Consider the following 17,273-nt stretch of genomic DNA (forward strand, 5'->3'; position numbering starts at 1 on the left):
CAGCGGCGAACCAGGTTCTGGGGATAAGCCTGTTGGGGAAGTCTCAGATCCCAATGTGTGTGGAGGTATTAACTGCGGTCGCCTTCTCTTCGAAGCAGGCTCCGTCAGGTTTTCGGAGGGAGGGTGCTTCAAGGCATGCGGCGAGTTTGGGGCAACAGAACCCGCAGAGTGGACGAGTCTGTCTGTCTTTCGAAAAGAGGAGAGATCGCTGCTGGCTACTGGCTGTGCATCGAACAGTTGTATACTGGTATTGGTAGGGAATATGGTATTTTCTCCTGGAGCTATTGGCTCTGGTATGTCTGACTTCCCAATAGAGCAGACACAATCGCTGTCGATGATGCCCACTGGGGAGATCAGGGAGGTGTTGGCGGTACCTCCAGTATTTCCATCCACCGCTCCCGATTCCCTTAATGTACCAGAGACTATGTCTTGCTTCGCCCGGAAGGCTACCTCCCTAACGGCCTGGATGGGAGACGCAGTTTGGGCTTTGGAGCCAGAGGTTTCGCTATCCGACGACTGGCCACTGAATTGCCGTTGTGACGTGAAGACCCTTGGCGGCTCTGGATTCATGAAGGCCAGATGTCGTTCGCAACATTCATCGACTGCCCGCGGCGAGCCCCTCGCATCGGGGGGGAACGACTCGAAGGAGCCTCTGCGGAATCCGACGCGTGTGGGAAGGCCCAACGAGCGTGGACGAAGAAGTTGTTTGACAATCTGGACAGCTTCAGGGGGGGTTGATGGGGATGGGATGGGGATGATGATAAAGGCGATGTCGATGTCGATGTCGATGACGATGACGAGGAGCTGTCTCCGCGATACCACAGTGTACGTATAGGTACTTGTGGTGGATATACGTATTATACGGAGAGCACAGTACAGAAGGATGACAGGCGGGGAGGGGACGATGGGGCCCAATGCAGTTTACGCCCAGTCCCGGCAACCGGAGCAGCACTCCATAGAAGCGAGCAATGGCAAAGCTGATTGGGTGAAGCAGGCCAACTACGCCGTGCGGCCGATGTTCCGGCTGAGCACCATACCCGATGCAGACTACGGGGTGCATATTTACAGCCCAGAGTCCAGGGGTAACCCCGCTGGGTCCACGTCGGCTCGGCAAGGTCGACTTACCCGAGCCGATGTGTACCGGGGGCAGGACTGAGCTCGTGATATATCTATGTCCTCCGTAAGCTAGCCGGGTGGGCAGCAGTACAGTAGGTGCTACCGAGTATAGTAAGGAAGACCGTCAATAGGTCAAAGCCGTGACGTTGCTCTCACTCAAGCTTCCTGGGCTTGTCCTCCAGGCCCAAGCCTCTCCTCTTTCGGTGAGCTGAGGACGCCATGTCCTGGGCTTTCATCGGCAGCTGCATACATCAGACTGCAAGGGCACGTTCACATCATGGTCAATCGCATTTTGCAGACAACAAGGAGAGTTTTATTAGGTATTAAGGTGACAGATATGTGCCCTAATGGCAGATTGCGAAAAGACAGTCTGGGTATAGGGGTATCAACGCGGAGCAGAAATGCACCCGCAACGCAGAGCAAACAAAGTAACATGACTCTAACAGCAATGGAAAAACGAGAGTGGTATCAATCAATCAATCTTGCAGGGGTATTTTCAAAGAGATCCGTTTCCCGAAGATCATGAGATCGTTCCATCAATGCACAACGGCGCAGTTCGGGCTTGATGGTTTGCATTTAGGCCGTGGCAGAGACCTGAGGAGTAGAGGGGAGTGCGGCGGGGATTGGCTCAGTGACAACTGGCTCCTCGGTAGCAGCCGGAGTAGCCTCAGGGGCAGCAGTCTCTGGTGCGGCTGCTTCCGTCGCAGCGGCCTCAGCCACTGGCTCAGTAGCGGGTTCGGCGGTCTTCTCAGCAGGCTTCTCAGCCTTTGGGGAAGACTTGCCCTTGACAGTTGCACGGAGCTTGGCGAATGGAGACAATGGCTTCTCCTTCTCTCCCTCCTCGTCACTTGTGGCAGCCTTCTCCTTCTTGGACAACCATGGAAGCGAGCTCTTGCGCTTCTCGGCCTTGCTGGTAGCGGTGGTCTCGGTCGCGGCGGCCTCGCCGTTAGTGGCTGGCGCAGCCTCAGCTGGGGCAGCTTCTGGGTTTGCAACGCTCTCAGCCAAAGGCTCAGTCGACTCAACAGCCGGAATCACGGGAGCACTCTCGGCAACAGGCTCGGCATCCTTAGCTGGGACAGCGGGAGCCTCACTCTCTGGTTTCTTCTCCTTGGTGTGCGAGAACTGAGACTTGAGGGTTCCGAAGATGCTGTTGCGCTTGCTAGCAGCGGGCTTGGGGGTAGCCTCAACAGGGGCAGCTTCCTCAACGGCCTAGAGCATAATTAGTCGATGATCAGAAATCGAGGCAATTAGTGATGTGCTTACTGGAGCAGTTGCGACAGGTTCCTCAGTGGCAGGTTCGGCGACTGGCTCAGCAGTTGGCTCGGCAGCAGCTTCTTGCGCATTGTTAGCTTCAAATATGTAGTCTGGAGTAGGGTCATTTATTACCAGTTGATTCCTCAGCGACAGGGGCAGAGGCAGGAGTCTCCTCCTTAGCCTCGACCTTCTCCTCCTTCTTGCCAAATCCTGGGATGGCTCCGAAGATGGAGGTCCGCTTGCGGGAAGCGCTTCGGCTCTTTCGTGCCTTCTTTTCCTCCTTCTTCTCCTCGCTGACTTCGGTCGTCTCCTCAGGCTTGTCCTCCTTGGGCTCTTCGGTCTTCTCTTCCTTCTTGACCTCAACAGACTTCTTTGGAGTGGTGGCAGCGGCGGCGACGACAGGCTTGCCAAGGGTGCTCAGGGTCGTCTTGTAGGTTTCGCTCTCGGTAACGGATGGTGCCAATTCCTTCGCCTCGGCCTCCTTGGTCTTCAAAACCGCAACCCAGTTATCACGTTCGGCGGCGCTAGAAGCCTCGAAGGTGTGCTTGTGGCCGGCAAGAGTGAAGTAGAAAACGACGGGGCCTTCTGCGGTGATGTCGGAGATATCAGACTAGAATGAAGGTGTTAGAATAAGCGCGTCATTCAAGTCGAGTAAGATAAATACCAGGTTGATGATGCCAGCTGGGTTAGCCTTCTCGCTGGCCTTCTTGGTGAAGAACAACAGGCCCTTGCCAGTGTGGGAGGCCCAGGCGGCATTCTTGTTGGCAACCTCGGGCTTCTCGCCACGGAGATAGCTCGCCAGTTGCTTAGACTCAACGGCTTCGGAGCCGAAGTAGAAGAACTTCTTCTGGAAAAGGAAACCCCTAAATTGCATTGCCGTTAGCATTTCTCTTTCTATTGGATGCGCCGCTGTTCAGAGATCCCGGTACGCGCGTCCTTGACGCGCCGGGCTTGGCGCAACACGTGAGCCGGTTCCAGAATCACTATCCCTTCTTTACATTGGAGAGATGAAAGGCGAAATGCAGCGCCGGTAAATACGTACTTTAGCAGGCCAGGTGCCTTGTAACCAAGGACACCCTCCTCAACGGGCTTGGCTTCCTCTGTCGCAGGAGTTTCCTCAGTGGCGGCAGCAGGCTCAGCAGCGGGAGTTTCTGTTGAAGCCTCTGCTGCAGCTGGAGTCTCCTCGGCCTTTGTTTCAGCGACAGGCTCAGCAACAGGCTCTGCGACAGGAGTTTCTGCTGCAGCCGGAGTGGCGACAGGTTCCTCAACCTTGGGTGCGTCGGACATTTTGATGGATTTGAAGAGTTCCTTTGGGCTGAAAGATGAAAAGGGGTATCTGATGATGGAAAACTGAAAAGGATTCCTGATTTGAGGAAAAAGGGGAAAAAGGGTGATGAAAAAAGGATGGGAGAGAGAGAAAAGGATCGAAAGTTTCAGCGCGAGGTGGTTTTTATTATTGGGGGTGCAAGGGGGCGGTGGCGCTAGACGAGATTAGTCTGCACGGCTCTCCTGGGTAATAAATAAAATATCAAACGATCAGCGCGCGCGACGCTGGGAAGAGTAACATAACAAATACGATTTACCGTTCACTCAGATGGGCATTTCGTAATTACTGTATTACGTCTATCGCTCCCGATCCTACTGCATAACACAGGAAACTTGTGAGTTGTCTACCTGAGTGTTCTGCGCCCCCCTGGGTTTGACTTGGAAAACAGCCAGATATCTGCATCGTTGCCAGAAGCCTCGAGTGGTCATGCGAGCAGCTTGGCAGCGCCGGCGCACCATTAGACAGGAGACGGAGAGCCATGGTACAATTGATGCCCGCAACTCGCGCTCTGTATTGCATAATCTTCGTTGCTGGGTGCTTGTCAACAAGTAGGTCCCATGCAACCCACACCCCCCGGTGCACCGGCCAACCAGTCTAACCGTCGCTCTACGGAGTACAGTAGCTCTCGTCAATCTCGTCTGGGGGAACTTGGGAGGTGGAGAGACGAATACGAAGCAATAGGGACTGACTGCAGTTCTGACCGTGCAGTACCGACTGTCCTATCCTCAACTTCTGGACTGGTTTATAGGCGCTTGAGCCTTGAAGCCTCCAATCCGCCAGCTTCACAGACGATGGGCGCTTGTTATTACGACTGTGCGGTGTAATAATGGACTATCGTTATTACGAGTATAGCATCCTCCTCTGTGGAAGCTTTAGGGATTGCGGCGTCTCAAGTCTCCCTGCATCAACCAATGACCCTCCCATACACAGTCAGACACCCTCGTTACGACGTAGTCCAGTTACGATTTACCAAGGGCCTCGTACTAAGTGTACTAAGGATTACTACTGCCAGTACTAGTGCAAGTCCCGGACGACCACGCTATATTAGCAATGGGGCTCGCTCGTTGCTAGGCTAAGCTATACAACCCTGAATCAACGTCCACTCAGTGCACACACTCTCATCTCTCATAGGGGGCTCGTCGGCAGCATGATAGGAGCGGAGAGTCTGTGCACTGGAGGGCAGAGAGGCTAGGGTCAACCACCGCCTGTCATTCATTTCCTTCTGCGACAGATCCACCCACCGCGAGCGCTTTTACTGCTTTTATACACTGCTACCGTATATCCAAATCTTGCAATCTTCTGCAGTAGTAAGCAGTACAGTAAGGAAGTCCTCCACCTGCTGTAGGGGACCACCCCAGGACGCAGGACGCAGGACCCAGACTCCGAGGCTGCCAGGCTCCTTGCTGTACCAAGTTCCCCGGCCTCGCGGAGTGCGACTGGGAAAAGACCGTACTACTGTACGGAGTGCCGCAGTAGTAAAGACGGAAGAAACCAAACGGTACGCGCCCTGTGCGCCTCACCGTTTACTACTGTGCGCGGGACTACGACGTAGGTTTTAAGTCTTGCCAAGTTGCGCTCTTCTTCTACAGGCAGTTGTTCAGTACTACTGCCGGCGCAACCCTCAAAGATGGGGGATGCCATGATGATCGTGGGCATGTGCACCCAGATGATCGTCAGGCTATGCACCCCCGTGATAAGGCCAACAGCCTAGGCTAATTATTCATTTTATTGGTTGGACATATGTACTCCGTACGTTGCGTACAAGTATCAACAAAATCAAGTACCGGACCTTAACAAGTTGGCACATTACTAGGAGAGGACGTTTTGTTCCTTGGACAGAGGCGCTCAAGTACCACCAGACTGGTCCTCGCAGCCGAATCCTTTTTCCCGAGGTTACGCTGCACTGTTAGTATCAGTCGCATTTTATTGGATTCGTATAGAAGAACCATGGCCTCAACAGTACCCGGGAAGATCATTTGTCGAATGTATCTTCGGAAGAAACATTCTTGCAACTTGCGAGTGTCTAATGTATTCTCAAATCACGTGATGCACATCTTGAGCTCCCCCACCCGACGAGTTCGTCCGGCATGAGGGCTTCAAAATCTAATTTTGAGGTTAGACTTTTCCAGTTTCTATAAATAATTTGGTTGTCAGGCATTAGCATTTCTTCATTACTACTTATAGGTAAGGTATATGACTTGATTATATTGCTATAATGATCACGTGTGCCTGATGTTCTCATCAACAAGCTTAAGTTGCATGTATGCCTCGACAGCATAGCAAGCATCTGTAGAAGGGAGACATTGACAGGATATTTTATTGCCCCTCAATTACTACATCAAATTAAACACAATTAGTCTACGGCTACCTTGTTCCAGTGGTTGATGTCTGGTATGCCTATGTCGTGATTTACTTCTAATTCCATACGCTCCTTAAGACACCTACGCACCTGCGCGTGCGGCTTATATCTCTTACTATTCACTAGACATTCTTACCACTCCGCGCCCCCCAACACGCAAAAGCAGCAATGGATTTTGTCGTTACAAAAAGCATCCCCTCTCTTCCCATATCTACCTACCCAGGTACTCTTCATCCATCCTTCATACAACCGTCTCACAGATACCGTCCTACATCTTCTTGCATGATCAATCTGCAATAACACTAGTAAGTAGTATAATACTTCAACTCTCTGTCAAACCTTCCTCTAGTCTCTCCTGTCATCTACCCAGACTTTCACACTCATTACCTAGGCAGTGCTCCTTCCAACATTGATACTTGACTACTTCTGGCTCTGAGTTTGAACTCATCCTTGTCTGTCTTCTACTATCACACATTCATGCATGTACTTCACCTTTATCAGGTCATTCCTTCCCTTCATAACTTACTCCTTGGCACATCTTCTCTCTTGCTCGTCTCACAAGCAGAGCTGTATTCAATAACCTTGAATCCTGATATTGCTTGTCTTGTCACTCTTTGAGATACACCTTCTCACTGCTCTACACTACTTGCATGATTCAATCTAGATTCTTAATAACAGAGACGCAGGACACCAATACCAAGTTTTTCTCAGCATCGCTCCTGCATCAAGCATACCAAGGTAATATTTCCTAAAGTCTTGCCCTTTCACAGACCCTGCCCTTCTCCATTTCCACAACTTTCCCAGAGTCTTGCTCCACAATCCTCAACCCTCAATTCCATTTCTCATATTCCTTATCTTACTTGTATTCTTAGAGTCCTCAAGATGGTTTGGGGCAAAACCGCCAAGACATACAAAAAGAATCAGCAACAATGGACAAAACCCCGAGCAAATGTCGCAAATGAGAAGTCCTACAAAAAGAACCAGCAAATATCCCGAGCGGATATTGCAAATGAAACATGGGGGACGGAACCATGGGTGACTACACCTAGCATGGGAGAGACTCCAACAACCAATGAAGGCCAGCGACCTTACACCTGGGCAGATGATCCGGGCTCGAAAGTACCCGAGAAAACCCAAGAGCAAATTCGCAAAGAGGAAATGCTGGAAAATCTGGAAGACTGGCCGTGGAAGGGAGCTCCGAAGAAGCTAATTACTGTGGTATTAATTTCCTTTATGTATTCTAATATTGGATTTCGTTTGCTAATAAGTATCTAGGCTCCTTACTCCTTCAATTCTCGTCCCGGTTCACGATTACTCCTCCCCGAAGCAGAGCAGAAGTCTCCCCTGTTGAGACTTTTGGAGCATGATCTCATACGTGAGAAAATCATGTTTCTCGTGCTGCAAAACCATTTTGATGCCGCCAACTTTTCTTCCACTTGCCGCTTGTCTTTTAATCTCGTGTCTTATCAAGTTGTAAGTCCTTGACCATCTTCTCCTCTAGAGAGGTTATTGATATTTTGACTTCAGGGTATCTGGGATTTCACGACTTCTTATTTCAATAATTGCGAACTTCCCAGAAAGGGGCCCGGCTCTACGGAAGAGAGACATCGGATGGGCTACGTGCAGTCCGTTACCCTCGTAAGTCCAGTAAGGGGCCATGAACCAGAAATCACTTGTGAGGACGGGAAGAATGATTATCTCTATTCCAAACAAATTGCGAGCCTCAGAACCATGTGTGAGTAATTTCTGACATCTGATGCAAAATACTAACATGATACGGACAGGCCTCGCTATGTACAATTTCGCGGACTACTTTAAAAACCTACAACTTCACAGAATCCCTTTTCTCACACCGGATTTGCTTGCTCTGCTGATCCCAAATATGCGGAACCTAGAGGTGTTGGGGGTTTATAAATGCCCCTTGATTCACATTGGACATACCATGAGGCTTTTGGATATCATCAAGACGGACAAACCTCTCGAGAAAGAGAACCAGGTCTACCTGGATTTCTTCCCCAACTATCATGTTGGCCCAAAGTACTATCCTGGATATGCATACCACACTGGGTCCTATGGTGTTGTGTGGGACAATTGGAATGCGGATACTCGCCTGGCTATCTGGGCCTTGGTCTCACGTATCCTCCCAAAGGCACTGGACCAAGGTATTGACCTGACGGGACCCAATACAGCGTTTCGAAAATGGTTGGAGAAGTCTCCTTGCTGGCGTATCGACGAGACGCTGAAGGATCTCATGGATCCGACAATCCGCCCCGTGAAGCTGGCAGTCTCGGTTGACTTCCCTCACTACCACGGCAGAGAGGATTATTTCACGAGCAAGATCCCAAATCGCCCAGAAAGCTGGGAGTGGTAAGTTACAATACTCTCTCCTTTTGATACTATGTTATTAACGGGATGTTCTAGGGCCGTTCAGCATTACGTATGCAGTTCATGCAATGTCAATCTTCTGGGAATATTCTATTCTTTTACGCAGATCAGGGCAGCTAGAAATGCCGGAGTGCTCTACCAAGAACATCCACCCATCAAGTGTCTAGGATGCACCTTGAGCGACGACCTCGACGCTGAGACAGATCACTACAAGAACATCAAGCGCGATATCATCCGCCGCTGGCTCGAGGACGAAGAAGGCCCTAACATCACAGATCTCGCACGAGCTCTTGAAGACTTCGAGGAGAAGAATGTCGCTAGTGATATCGAGGCCCTGGACGAACGTCGATTCAAGCATATGCATCGCCTCGCCCCCGAGCTCTGCTATGACCGCGAGTACGACGAGCGACAGAACGAGCTCACTCGTGCGGAGCTGGGCCGGCTCGGCCTCAAGAATATAGCCCCGCAAGTAGGCCAATATGAGCAATGGCTAGAGGAGCAGAAGAAGGACGACGAAGATAAGCAATGGACCTGGTTCCGCTCAGATCGCGTCTTTGGACATGGCCATGCCCACTGGTAGTAGACCTAGATTCTTCTCTCCACTACATCTCTTCTCCGTTTGGCTCTTTGCTTTCTCGACCACGAGGATGAATGAACGCACGACTCTTCATACTTGCAGAATTCTTTTCTCTTGCCTTTTTCTATTTTGCTTGTCATCTCCACGTATTTGCTTCTCTTCACGATCTACATATCCTCCTATAGGTACTCAGCGCATCCTCGATATTCAACATATCGCAACCCGCGCGCCTCTCCCATCGGTCCCATTCAACATATCGATCAACCGGACCCCCAAAACATCGACTCTGTTTTTTTCTCTACCGCAATCGCCTCTCTCACAATCAGCATATTTCTGGTCCGCGGCAAGTTTTTCGATATTCAACATTATCGATAGACTGACTGAGCACCCGAAAAGCGTTCCACCTTCTTTTTTATTTCCTTCTGGGTCATGTCTCTTGACTTTTGGAGTCTGCATCGGGTCGGTATTTCTTTTGGTTGTTTGTTTGGTTGTTTCTTTCTCGGGGGGTTTTAGGTAGTGCATCCATCGCAGACCCTGCATTATCACGACTGGCGGAAGAAAAGGGGCGCGGTGCAGGTTTTGGGGATCAATGGGTGTTGGGCGTTGGGGATGCTTGATGGTATGGGGAATGATTGGTTGATTACTGGATGGAGGGATAGATAGATACATAAATGAGAAATGGAGTTTTGACTTTCCTTCGTAGTATGAATTGACGGTGCATGAATTGTGATATTGGGATGCGTGGAATCGAGATAAGTCTAATATTAATTTGAGAGTATTTGTTTCGTTTAGAGGATTTACCGAGTGTGATCTTGTATGATGAGACAGCCAGAGAGTGTCAATAGATAGACAAGAGAAAAAAGATGCTGAAACCCTCCAAGAAGAACTATAAAGTCCGTACCGTATCACATATCACATAATCACATAACCCCACGACCATCCCGGCTCACAGCAGATATACAAAAATTACGCCGCTTCACCCAACGCCACAAGACCATCCCTCTCTCAAGCCCACTGTTCATTCTGCGATCTGAGAGGGAGCTGTCTGTCCAAGGTATTGAAAGCCAGGGTTCGAGGCGTGTAGGGCACGGCGGACACCTCGGGGATACTCTTCATCTCGCCGTGCCTGCCTGCGGAAGGCTTGGACGCGGAGGCGGCGCCCAGTTGCAGATCGTCGGATTCGAGTTTCTGGGTGGCGCGCTCCTCGGGCGTGGGGATCATGGACCAGATGCCGAAGAGGAGGTTGAGGAGGAAGACGAATCTGTGGATTGGAGGTTAGAGGTGTTGGTTTACAGATAGGGGAGGGGAAGGGGGAGGGGGCGTACGCCATGACTACGGTAATGGCAAATGTACCCTTGGCCATCAGACAGTAGTGCTTGTTTCCGGAGGGTATTGCATAGTCACAGCTCTTGTTGATATACCAGGCTACACTGGAAGGGTGCTCCGGATCCGAGTGGTCAGGCCCAGCTTGTCCGGCAAAGCTGACGATCCAGAGGACCGTAAGGACGAGATTGACGGGGACTGAGAGGATGGGATACCAGATGTGCATGACGAACATGACGGCCTTAACCAGCAGAATGAACGTGCAGAGCACTGAGATGGCAACATTATAAGACGTCAACCTGCGGCACTTTGTTCAGCTTCTCTCTCATTTCCATGCTCGCACGCGGCACAGGATTGATCTACGCACGTTTGTGACCAGACGAATGGGGTCTTGGGAATCGGGCGGTAATTGGCATAGGCGTATAGGATCTGCTTCGGGCTCGAGTTGAAGCCATTGTCTGAACCGACTTGCCAGAGGGCGGTGCGGAAGAGATCTGGATCGGCGATACCGAAGAGCGTCAACGCGGCCACGGTTCCTGCCAGCTCGAAGACGAAGAGGGAGACGAGCACCTTGGGATGTCTCCATTTCCGGGCGAGGAAGCGTATGTAGGGGATTCGGAACATGCTGGCGGCTGATGGCAGTGTCTCGGGAGCGAGTTCCAAGGTGGAAGAGAAGCGGTGGTGACAAGAGAGGCTGTGGTTATAATAAAGACCTCCAGGGCAATGATGACGGGGGAAAAGGGCCTCTGATCTGAGGGCGGCCAGCCATGATTATGAGGAGGAGGGCCATCTGGGTTCCTCTCAAGTTGCCCAACAGCTGCTGCGCGGGCGTTCGTTCATGGAGCGCCAATGAAGTGTGTGATTGAAGGTTTCCCAGCGCTTGCATGCGATGATACGCAAGGCCAGAGCCCAATCAGCGAGGCTGAGGGACCGCGGGACAAAAGGCGCTAGACCGCGTTGGGCCGTGGGCGGACGGCAGTTCGCTAACTTCGGTTGGCCCCGCGGGCGGTCAAGGGTGAGCCGAGAGTGGATTAGCGCCAATGTAAGAGCGATCATCGAGGAGCACTCTATAGGTAGACACTCTAAATCTCTAAAAGACACTCTCCCACACTTCGCAGAATCGCCCTCCTCCCTGCTGCTACACGACGATGCTGATCTCGACCAGTGGGATGGTTTCGAAGCCGCACATATCTTTTCACTAGCTTATGAGGAACTTTGAAAGGAGTACAATTACGGCCGTTGAATCACAACCCCCTTGCATGGAGAAGAAAACAATGGAGGAAAAATCAACTCCGTACAAAATGGGCTATTGCTTCATCGCGATATACACCAGCTCTTTGCCGTGTGTATGTTTAGTCGTCTGGCTACTCAGTTTGATTTGACTGAGTAGACGGTGACAGCGACAGTGACAGCGACAGCAACACCCTAAATTCTACTTACCTACCAACCTACCTATTAGCTGTGTTAAAACAGCGGCGCGCAGGGTATGTTAAACTCGCGGTCCTGTTATACCCGTGCTCGACGTGTTTCCAAATATGTTTCTCGAGCCCCGCTGCGGGGTGCGCATTTTGACGTCGTGGTGAAATGAAGCTCATGAAGAGGCTCAAAAGCGCGAAACCTTATTTCATAGTCACTCAACTGGAACCAAGTTCCTGGGATTTTGGGTTCTTGAAAACATATGGCATTGATGAAGGATTTGCAGCGAGTCGGCGCTCACTCATGAAAGACTTTCGGCGATTCAAGAGTGACGGACTGGACATTGGGACCGGATGATAGGATATATTATGCTGTCTTATAGAGCGCAAATGGTATGGAATCACACAATCCTCGTCTGGACACAGCCATAGATGTTTAGATGAAAAAAACCATATGATGTACTTATCGATTAGAAATACGTAATAAGCCGTACCTAGTTTAGATCGCTGAACAGAATCTTTCGAGGTTTGATTCTGGCAACAGATGCCAGAGAAATATAATAGAACGACAGGTATAATTATTGTATAGAATTCATAAAAGCACGGCCATCGAGACTGATGCATACTTGCTCTCACTGATTGATTCACAGATATCCTCACAAGGACTGACCCTCTTCCCAATACCCGCCGCCGCTTGAAAAGATCTGGTATAGAGCTGTAGTTTAGTTCCGGCTATGAATGATTCAAAGGCATCACAGAAGCAAGGAAATTAGCTCAAGGGAATGCAAAGCCATTTGTCTCCGATGTCTGACATTATCCGAAGGACATTATCCGAGTGACAAGAGTTCAAGCTGCCAAGCTATGGTTCTTCCCCTACAATCTCGGTAACTCTCAAGGCTTCAACGCTCCGCAGTCGCAACCGGTTATCTTCTTCGGGCGGACGGACAGACGGATCTCAGGAACATGGATTCAAGTGGGGTCCTTCCAAGCCGCAGAGAAGCAGAAGATCGCAGGGACTTGGTTCGTTCATTGGTCGAAAAGTCCCATTTCCGCTGCTTTTTCTGATTTCTGATGGGGCATCCTGAGGATCGACCCCGCAATGCGGGGTCTCCGGTTTTAGCAAAAGAGAAAGAGAGAAGAAAGGGATATTTAAGAACTTCATGAACCTCCTCCTCTCAGCGTGCCTCTCCTAATCTCAACCTCCTCCATCTCCAAACCTCAAAACCCATAATACCCTCCAATATGCGCGCCCAAGATCTTCCCGATTTCAAGGACTTGCCGCCCGTCCCAGGCATGCCTCCTGGAACCGCGTGGGGAATATGGGACAAGAACGGGGAGCGGGACAACTGCGGCTCTCTGAACCTCCTTACTCCTGAGAACACCAAAGAAGCGCAGAAAGAAATCCGCACCGGACAAGGTGTCGCACTCAAGTAAGCACCCCCCTACGAGCTCGAGAACCCAAAACTAACGCTGAAGACAAAAGCTGGTCTCTCCAGCGCGTGGCCGAACCCGGGTTCGCGCGTGAACAGCCCAAACATACATTCAAAGACCTTACACCTCTCGGCCTCGCTGCCTTCGACGAGGTCATCCACATCAACACACAATCCGGGTCTCAATGGGACGGATTCCGTACGTGCCCCTTCTCTCTCTCCCCATCATTCATCCATTTCTCCCGGCCCCCCGCGCACAACACAAGCTAACAATGTATCTAGGCCACTGGGCCCAGCAGGAGACGGGCCTGTACTACAACAACCTCAAGCACGATGAGATCCCGGACCCGGCGCACGTCGAGAAGAACGGCATCCACAACTGGACGAAGCGCGGGGGGATCGTGGGGCGCGGCGTGCTGATCGACTACGTAGCGTACGCCGAGCGCCACAACATCCAGTACTCGGCCGTGACGCGCCACGAGATCACCATCCACGATATCGAGACCGCCGCCAAGGAGCAGGGCGTCGAGTTCAAGCCCGCTGATATCTTGATCATCCGCAGCGGCTGGGTCAAGTGGCATGATGAGGCTGATGAGGAGGCGAGGATCAAGGGCGCTAGGGATGGCCATGAACATGTCGGCGTCCAGGGCAGTAAGGAGTCGGTGGAGTGGCTTTGGAATCACCATTTCGCCGCCGTGGCAGGTGATGCGATTGCCTTTGAGGCTTGGCCGCCAAAGGCCCCGTATCGTGAGTTCGCCCGCCCCCTTGTGTTTTCTTTTTGTTCGCTTTTCGCTGTTCGTAGAGCTGAGCTGATTTGATGCCCGGTGTAGGCCTCCATGATCACCTTTTAGCTATGTGGGGAACTCCTATCGGTGAGCTGTGGAATCTCGAAGAGTTGGCGGAAGTTTGCAAGAGAGAGAACCGATATAGTTTCTTCCTCACGAGCGCACCCTTGAATATCCACGGCGGCGTTGCAAGCCCGCCAAATGCGTTGGCCATCTTCTAGTGTTTCAATTATCTGTGTGGATCTACCTAGTCTTACAGTTAGTCAGTATGTTTACATTATAATACAAGATATCCTTAAACGTCTCCTCCAGCTTTGCCTTCGGCGACAGTTGCATCCTTCTCCTCCTCCTTAACGCCTTGTTTACCCGGATTTACCACATTGCCCAGATTGACCACATTCCTCAAGCTTCCAAACGCCAACACGTCGCTGATCCGGGTGGCCCCGCTGAACAACATACACAGCCTGTCAATGCCGCATCCCCAACCGCCGGTCGGTGGAAGGGCGCATTCCAAGGCCTCCAGATAACTCTCGTCGACTCCGGCTCGATTCTCGTCATCCTTCCACTGTGCCTGTTGCAGGAACTTCTCTCTTTGTTCGAAGGGAGAGTTCTCTTCCTCGTACATGTTGGCTAGCTCCTTGTGCTGGACAAAGAGCTCTACCCTGGCGGAAACCACCTGCTTCGTTTTCGTGTCGACGAATGATTTTGCGAGGGGCGCCATACAAGCAGGGTGATGCATGATGAACGTTGGCTCGTTGCATTGAGGCTCAATGTAGACAGATGAGAGCTTGTCGAGGAGTCGGGGGAGGGTCTGTGAAGTCGGCAGTGGTATATTGTGCTTGGTGAAGAGGGCCAGAAGCTGCTCAGTAGCATCGTCTGCAGTAAGGGGCGGGAGTGGTTCCCCCAGCGCTGCTTCGACGGCGGGGATAAACTGGATGCGTTTGAAAGGAGCAGCAAAGAGGTTCTCATCCAATTCAGGAAGCGCTCCCAGAGATTCCTGGCGTAGTGATTTAACACGCTCTGCCAAGCCTGAGAACAGTCGTTCGGTCATCGAGATGAGATCTTCTAGATCAGCAAATGACTTGTAGAACTCGCAGGTGGTGAACTCGGGATTATGAGTAGAGTCGAGACCCTCATTCCGGAAAGCAGGTCCTATCTCGAAGACGCGGTCCAAGCCCCCTAGAATTAGCCGCTTAAGCCATATCTCGGGGGCAATCCTGAGAGCCAATTCCTTGTCGAGGAATTCTGTGGCAACTGTGGTAAAAGGCCTTGCAATAGCACCACTCGCCTTGTCGGTAATTATAGGTGTCTGCACCTCAAGGAAGTTATCCTGGAGTAGAAAATCACGCATATATTGTATTATATGAGAGCGAACACGTATTGTATCTGCTACGTGTTTATTGACCAAAAGGTCAACATGACGATTTCGAATACGGGTCTCTGGGTCTCCGAGCACTGTAGGTAGAAGAGGGAGGGACGGCGACAATATTGTTGGCAGTTCCATTGCATTGACGGACAATTCACCCGTCTTTGTCACGTAGGGATGGCCAAATACAGCTGCATGTTATCAGTACATGCTCACCAATGCCAGATACTGAGGGGCTTACAGATAATATCTCCACGGCGAACCAGATGGGCGAATTTACGGAAGTTTGTGCTCAGCACGCCAGAAAAGGTTTCAAGCTTAGACAGATTGCAAAGCGCTTGAATTGTACAGGAGTCATGGACAATATCCAGGAAGATTAGGCCTTTGCTTACGATACGAACGGAGAGCACACGTCCTGAAGGATGGTCAATAACGATATGATAGCTAAGATTGGATTGCCTCGAAATATACCTCGTATCGTCACGCCCTCGGCCGGCCGCTCTTGCCCAGGTGTCAGCTTCCCATATCGTTTCGCGAACTCTCCGCAGGTTAATGCGGTGCTACTCCGTTGTATCCTGGGGTATACCAAAGCATTGGCAGCCTTCAGTTCTTCCACCCGCTGCTCCACCGGCCCTCGGTTTCCAAAATCTACTGCACTCCCTGACGAGCCTTTTCCAGAGGCAGTTGTCACTCCATCACGGCGAAGCAGGTTATCAGTGCTCTTCTTCTTTCTCCTTTGAGGGGACGTTGCTGGTGATGCTAAACATTTTGAAGAGTTGTAGAAGCGGATGTAGGCAAATTTTCCTCGGACTGGTAGGTCCGTGGAAAGATATGGCCGCAGGAACTGCAGACCGGTGTTTTTGTTCATCCTATCTCAATAATGGGTCAGCTAATTGACAGTACAGATGTCCGAGAAGAGAAAGATTTGAGGGGAAAGTGTCAGATTTGAGATGTGTGAGATCAACCACCCAGGGGTGTCAGTCGCAACGGTTCTAATGTTATGTCGAAATCATCATGATGGAAGGTATTGAGGAATTATATAGAAATCAAATAACTTACTATTCGACGTGTGGCCTCACGCTCACGCAAGCTTGAGGCTGTTGAAGAGAGAGAAAGAATTCAGATTTGAGGAATATTAATACTTCTTTGCAGGGGTCTCGCTAGCGTCGCACCGTCGGGAAGGTTACCCGTAGAGCTCCCAGATTCTTGAGCTTCAGAACAGAAAGACATCACAGCGTCAATAAACTTGCATCACAACCCATATTCGCGCAACGAGCACAACAAACCTACGTTTTTCTTTGACACCGAAATAACTCGCAAACCGCAATCATGTCAATGTTCGGACTCGGTCGGCCGCAGCCTTCATCGGCCGAGAAGATAGCTGCCGCAGAGCAGGAGATGGACCTCATAACAGACATGTTCAACAAGTAAGAGACCATCTCGTCTCTCTTCCCATTTTATCTCTCCCGAACCCCTTCCCTCCTGTTTCTCCATCTATTGCTCTATTCCATGAAGCGGAGACATCCCGGCCTAACGTACATCTCAAGACTCCAACAAGCCTGCATGAAGAAATGCGTACCCAGGGAATACCGCGAGGGCGAGATCAACAAGGGCGAGGGTGTCTGCATTGACCGATGCGCTGCTAAGTTCTTTGATGTGCAGCTGAAGGTCTCGGAATTGCTGCAAGCTGAGGCGGCCGCTAAAGGGGCAGGTGGTGGTGGTATGGGCTTTGGAGGCATGTGAGGTTCTTGACTACAAGACATGCATCGGAGGGGATCTAGAGGATTGCATTGCTTTGGATGGGCCATATCTGGATGGGCTTGGCAAACGCCAGAAGGAGCTTTTTGTTCATGGTTAATGCATGTTGGGATGATAAGATCAAAGTCCAGACACAATCCGGCGGATCACTGTATTATACATGGGAATAATAAAGGAA

At 50.9% G+C, this 17,273-nt stretch overlaps 8 protein-coding genes across 8 annotated transcripts; 4 read left to right on the top strand and 4 right to left on the bottom strand.

Moving 5' to 3' along the window:
• Nucleotides 1-1,589: 1,589 nt before the first annotated feature.
• On the bottom strand, nucleotides 1,590-3,774 carry M430DRAFT_45700 (hypothetical protein). The gene is made up of 5 exons (XM_024867787.1): nucleotides 3,413-3,774; nucleotides 3,035-3,233; nucleotides 2,503-2,980; nucleotides 2,380-2,450; nucleotides 1,590-2,325 (listed from the first exon to the last, which is right to left on the bottom strand). The coding sequence occupies exons 1-5, from the start codon at nucleotides 3,655-3,657 to the stop codon at nucleotides 1,693-1,695; spliced, it is 1,626 nt and encodes a 541-aa protein (XP_024717188.1). The 5' UTR covers nucleotides 3,658-3,774; the 3' UTR covers nucleotides 1,590-1,692.
• A 2,138-nt stretch (nucleotides 3,775-5,912) lies between these two features.
• On the top strand, nucleotides 5,913-9,021 carry M430DRAFT_31472 (hypothetical protein; the record flags this gene model as incomplete). The annotated part of the gene is made up of 10 exons (XM_024866040.1): nucleotides 5,913-5,920; nucleotides 6,183-6,279; nucleotides 6,317-6,361; nucleotides 6,721-6,794; nucleotides 6,929-7,274; nucleotides 7,332-7,529; nucleotides 7,584-7,791; nucleotides 7,841-8,423; nucleotides 8,478-8,493; nucleotides 8,548-9,021. The coding sequence occupies 10 exons, from the start codon at nucleotides 5,913-5,915 to the stop codon at nucleotides 9,019-9,021; spliced, it is 2,049 nt and encodes a 682-aa protein (XP_024717189.1).
• Nucleotides 9,022-9,133: 112 nt separating this feature from the next.
• M430DRAFT_37533 (hypothetical protein) lies at nucleotides 9,134-9,693 on the bottom strand. Its single transcript, XM_024867141.1, has one exon. The coding sequence runs from the start codon at nucleotides 9,685-9,687 to the stop codon at nucleotides 9,226-9,228; it is 462 nt and encodes a 153-aa protein (XP_024717190.1). The 5' UTR covers nucleotides 9,688-9,693; the 3' UTR covers nucleotides 9,134-9,225.
• Nucleotides 9,694-9,757: 64 nt separating this feature from the next.
• M430DRAFT_61915 (hypothetical protein) lies at nucleotides 9,758-11,187 on the bottom strand. The gene is made up of 3 exons (XM_024868953.1): nucleotides 10,709-11,187; nucleotides 10,344-10,640; nucleotides 9,758-10,279 (listed from the first exon to the last, which is right to left on the bottom strand). The coding sequence occupies exons 1-3, from the start codon at nucleotides 10,963-10,965 to the stop codon at nucleotides 10,024-10,026; spliced, it is 810 nt and encodes a 269-aa protein (XP_024717191.1). The 5' UTR covers nucleotides 10,966-11,187; the 3' UTR covers nucleotides 9,758-10,023.
• Nucleotides 11,188-11,510: 323 nt separating this feature from the next.
• M430DRAFT_189533 (hypothetical protein) lies at nucleotides 11,511-11,725 on the top strand (the record flags this gene model as incomplete). The annotated part of the gene is made up of 1 exon (XM_024863991.1): nucleotides 11,511-11,725. The coding sequence occupies exon 1, from the start codon at nucleotides 11,547-11,549 to the stop codon at nucleotides 11,721-11,723; it is 177 nt and encodes a 58-aa protein (XP_024717192.1). The 5' UTR covers nucleotides 11,511-11,546.
• Nucleotides 11,726-12,810: 1,085 nt separating this feature from the next.
• Nucleotides 12,811-14,192, top strand: M430DRAFT_147755 (hypothetical protein; the record flags this gene model as incomplete). The annotated part of the gene is made up of 4 exons (XM_024863084.1): nucleotides 12,811-13,186; nucleotides 13,240-13,385; nucleotides 13,469-13,933; nucleotides 14,017-14,192. Exons 1-4 carry the CDS (start codon nucleotides 12,999-13,001, stop codon nucleotides 14,190-14,192), a joined length of 975 nt encoding a protein of 324 aa, XP_024717193.1. The 5' UTR covers nucleotides 12,811-12,998.
• A 74-nt stretch (nucleotides 14,193-14,266) lies between these two features.
• On the bottom strand, nucleotides 14,267-16,205 carry M430DRAFT_110267 (hypothetical protein; the record flags this gene model as incomplete). The annotated part of the gene is made up of 3 exons (XM_024861343.1): nucleotides 14,267-15,528; nucleotides 15,579-15,752; nucleotides 15,809-16,205. The coding sequence occupies 3 exons, from the start codon at nucleotides 16,203-16,205 to the stop codon at nucleotides 14,267-14,269; spliced, it is 1,833 nt and encodes a 610-aa protein (XP_024717194.1).
• A 362-nt stretch (nucleotides 16,206-16,567) lies between these two features.
• On the top strand, nucleotides 16,568-17,121 carry M430DRAFT_147763 (hypothetical protein). Its single transcript, XM_024863085.1, has 2 exons — nucleotides 16,568-16,764; nucleotides 16,885-17,121. Exons 1-2 carry the CDS (start codon nucleotides 16,667-16,669, stop codon nucleotides 17,078-17,080), a joined length of 294 nt encoding a protein of 97 aa, XP_024717195.1. The 5' UTR covers nucleotides 16,568-16,666; the 3' UTR covers nucleotides 17,081-17,121.
• Nucleotides 17,122-17,273: the final 152 nt, after the last annotated feature.

This window comes from Amorphotheca resinae (assembly GCF_003019875.1).
Source record: "Amorphotheca resinae ATCC 22711 unplaced genomic scaffold M430scaffold_13, whole genome shotgun sequence".
Taxonomy (NCBI): domain Eukaryota; kingdom Fungi; phylum Ascomycota; class Leotiomycetes; order Helotiales; family Amorphothecaceae; genus Amorphotheca; species Amorphotheca resinae.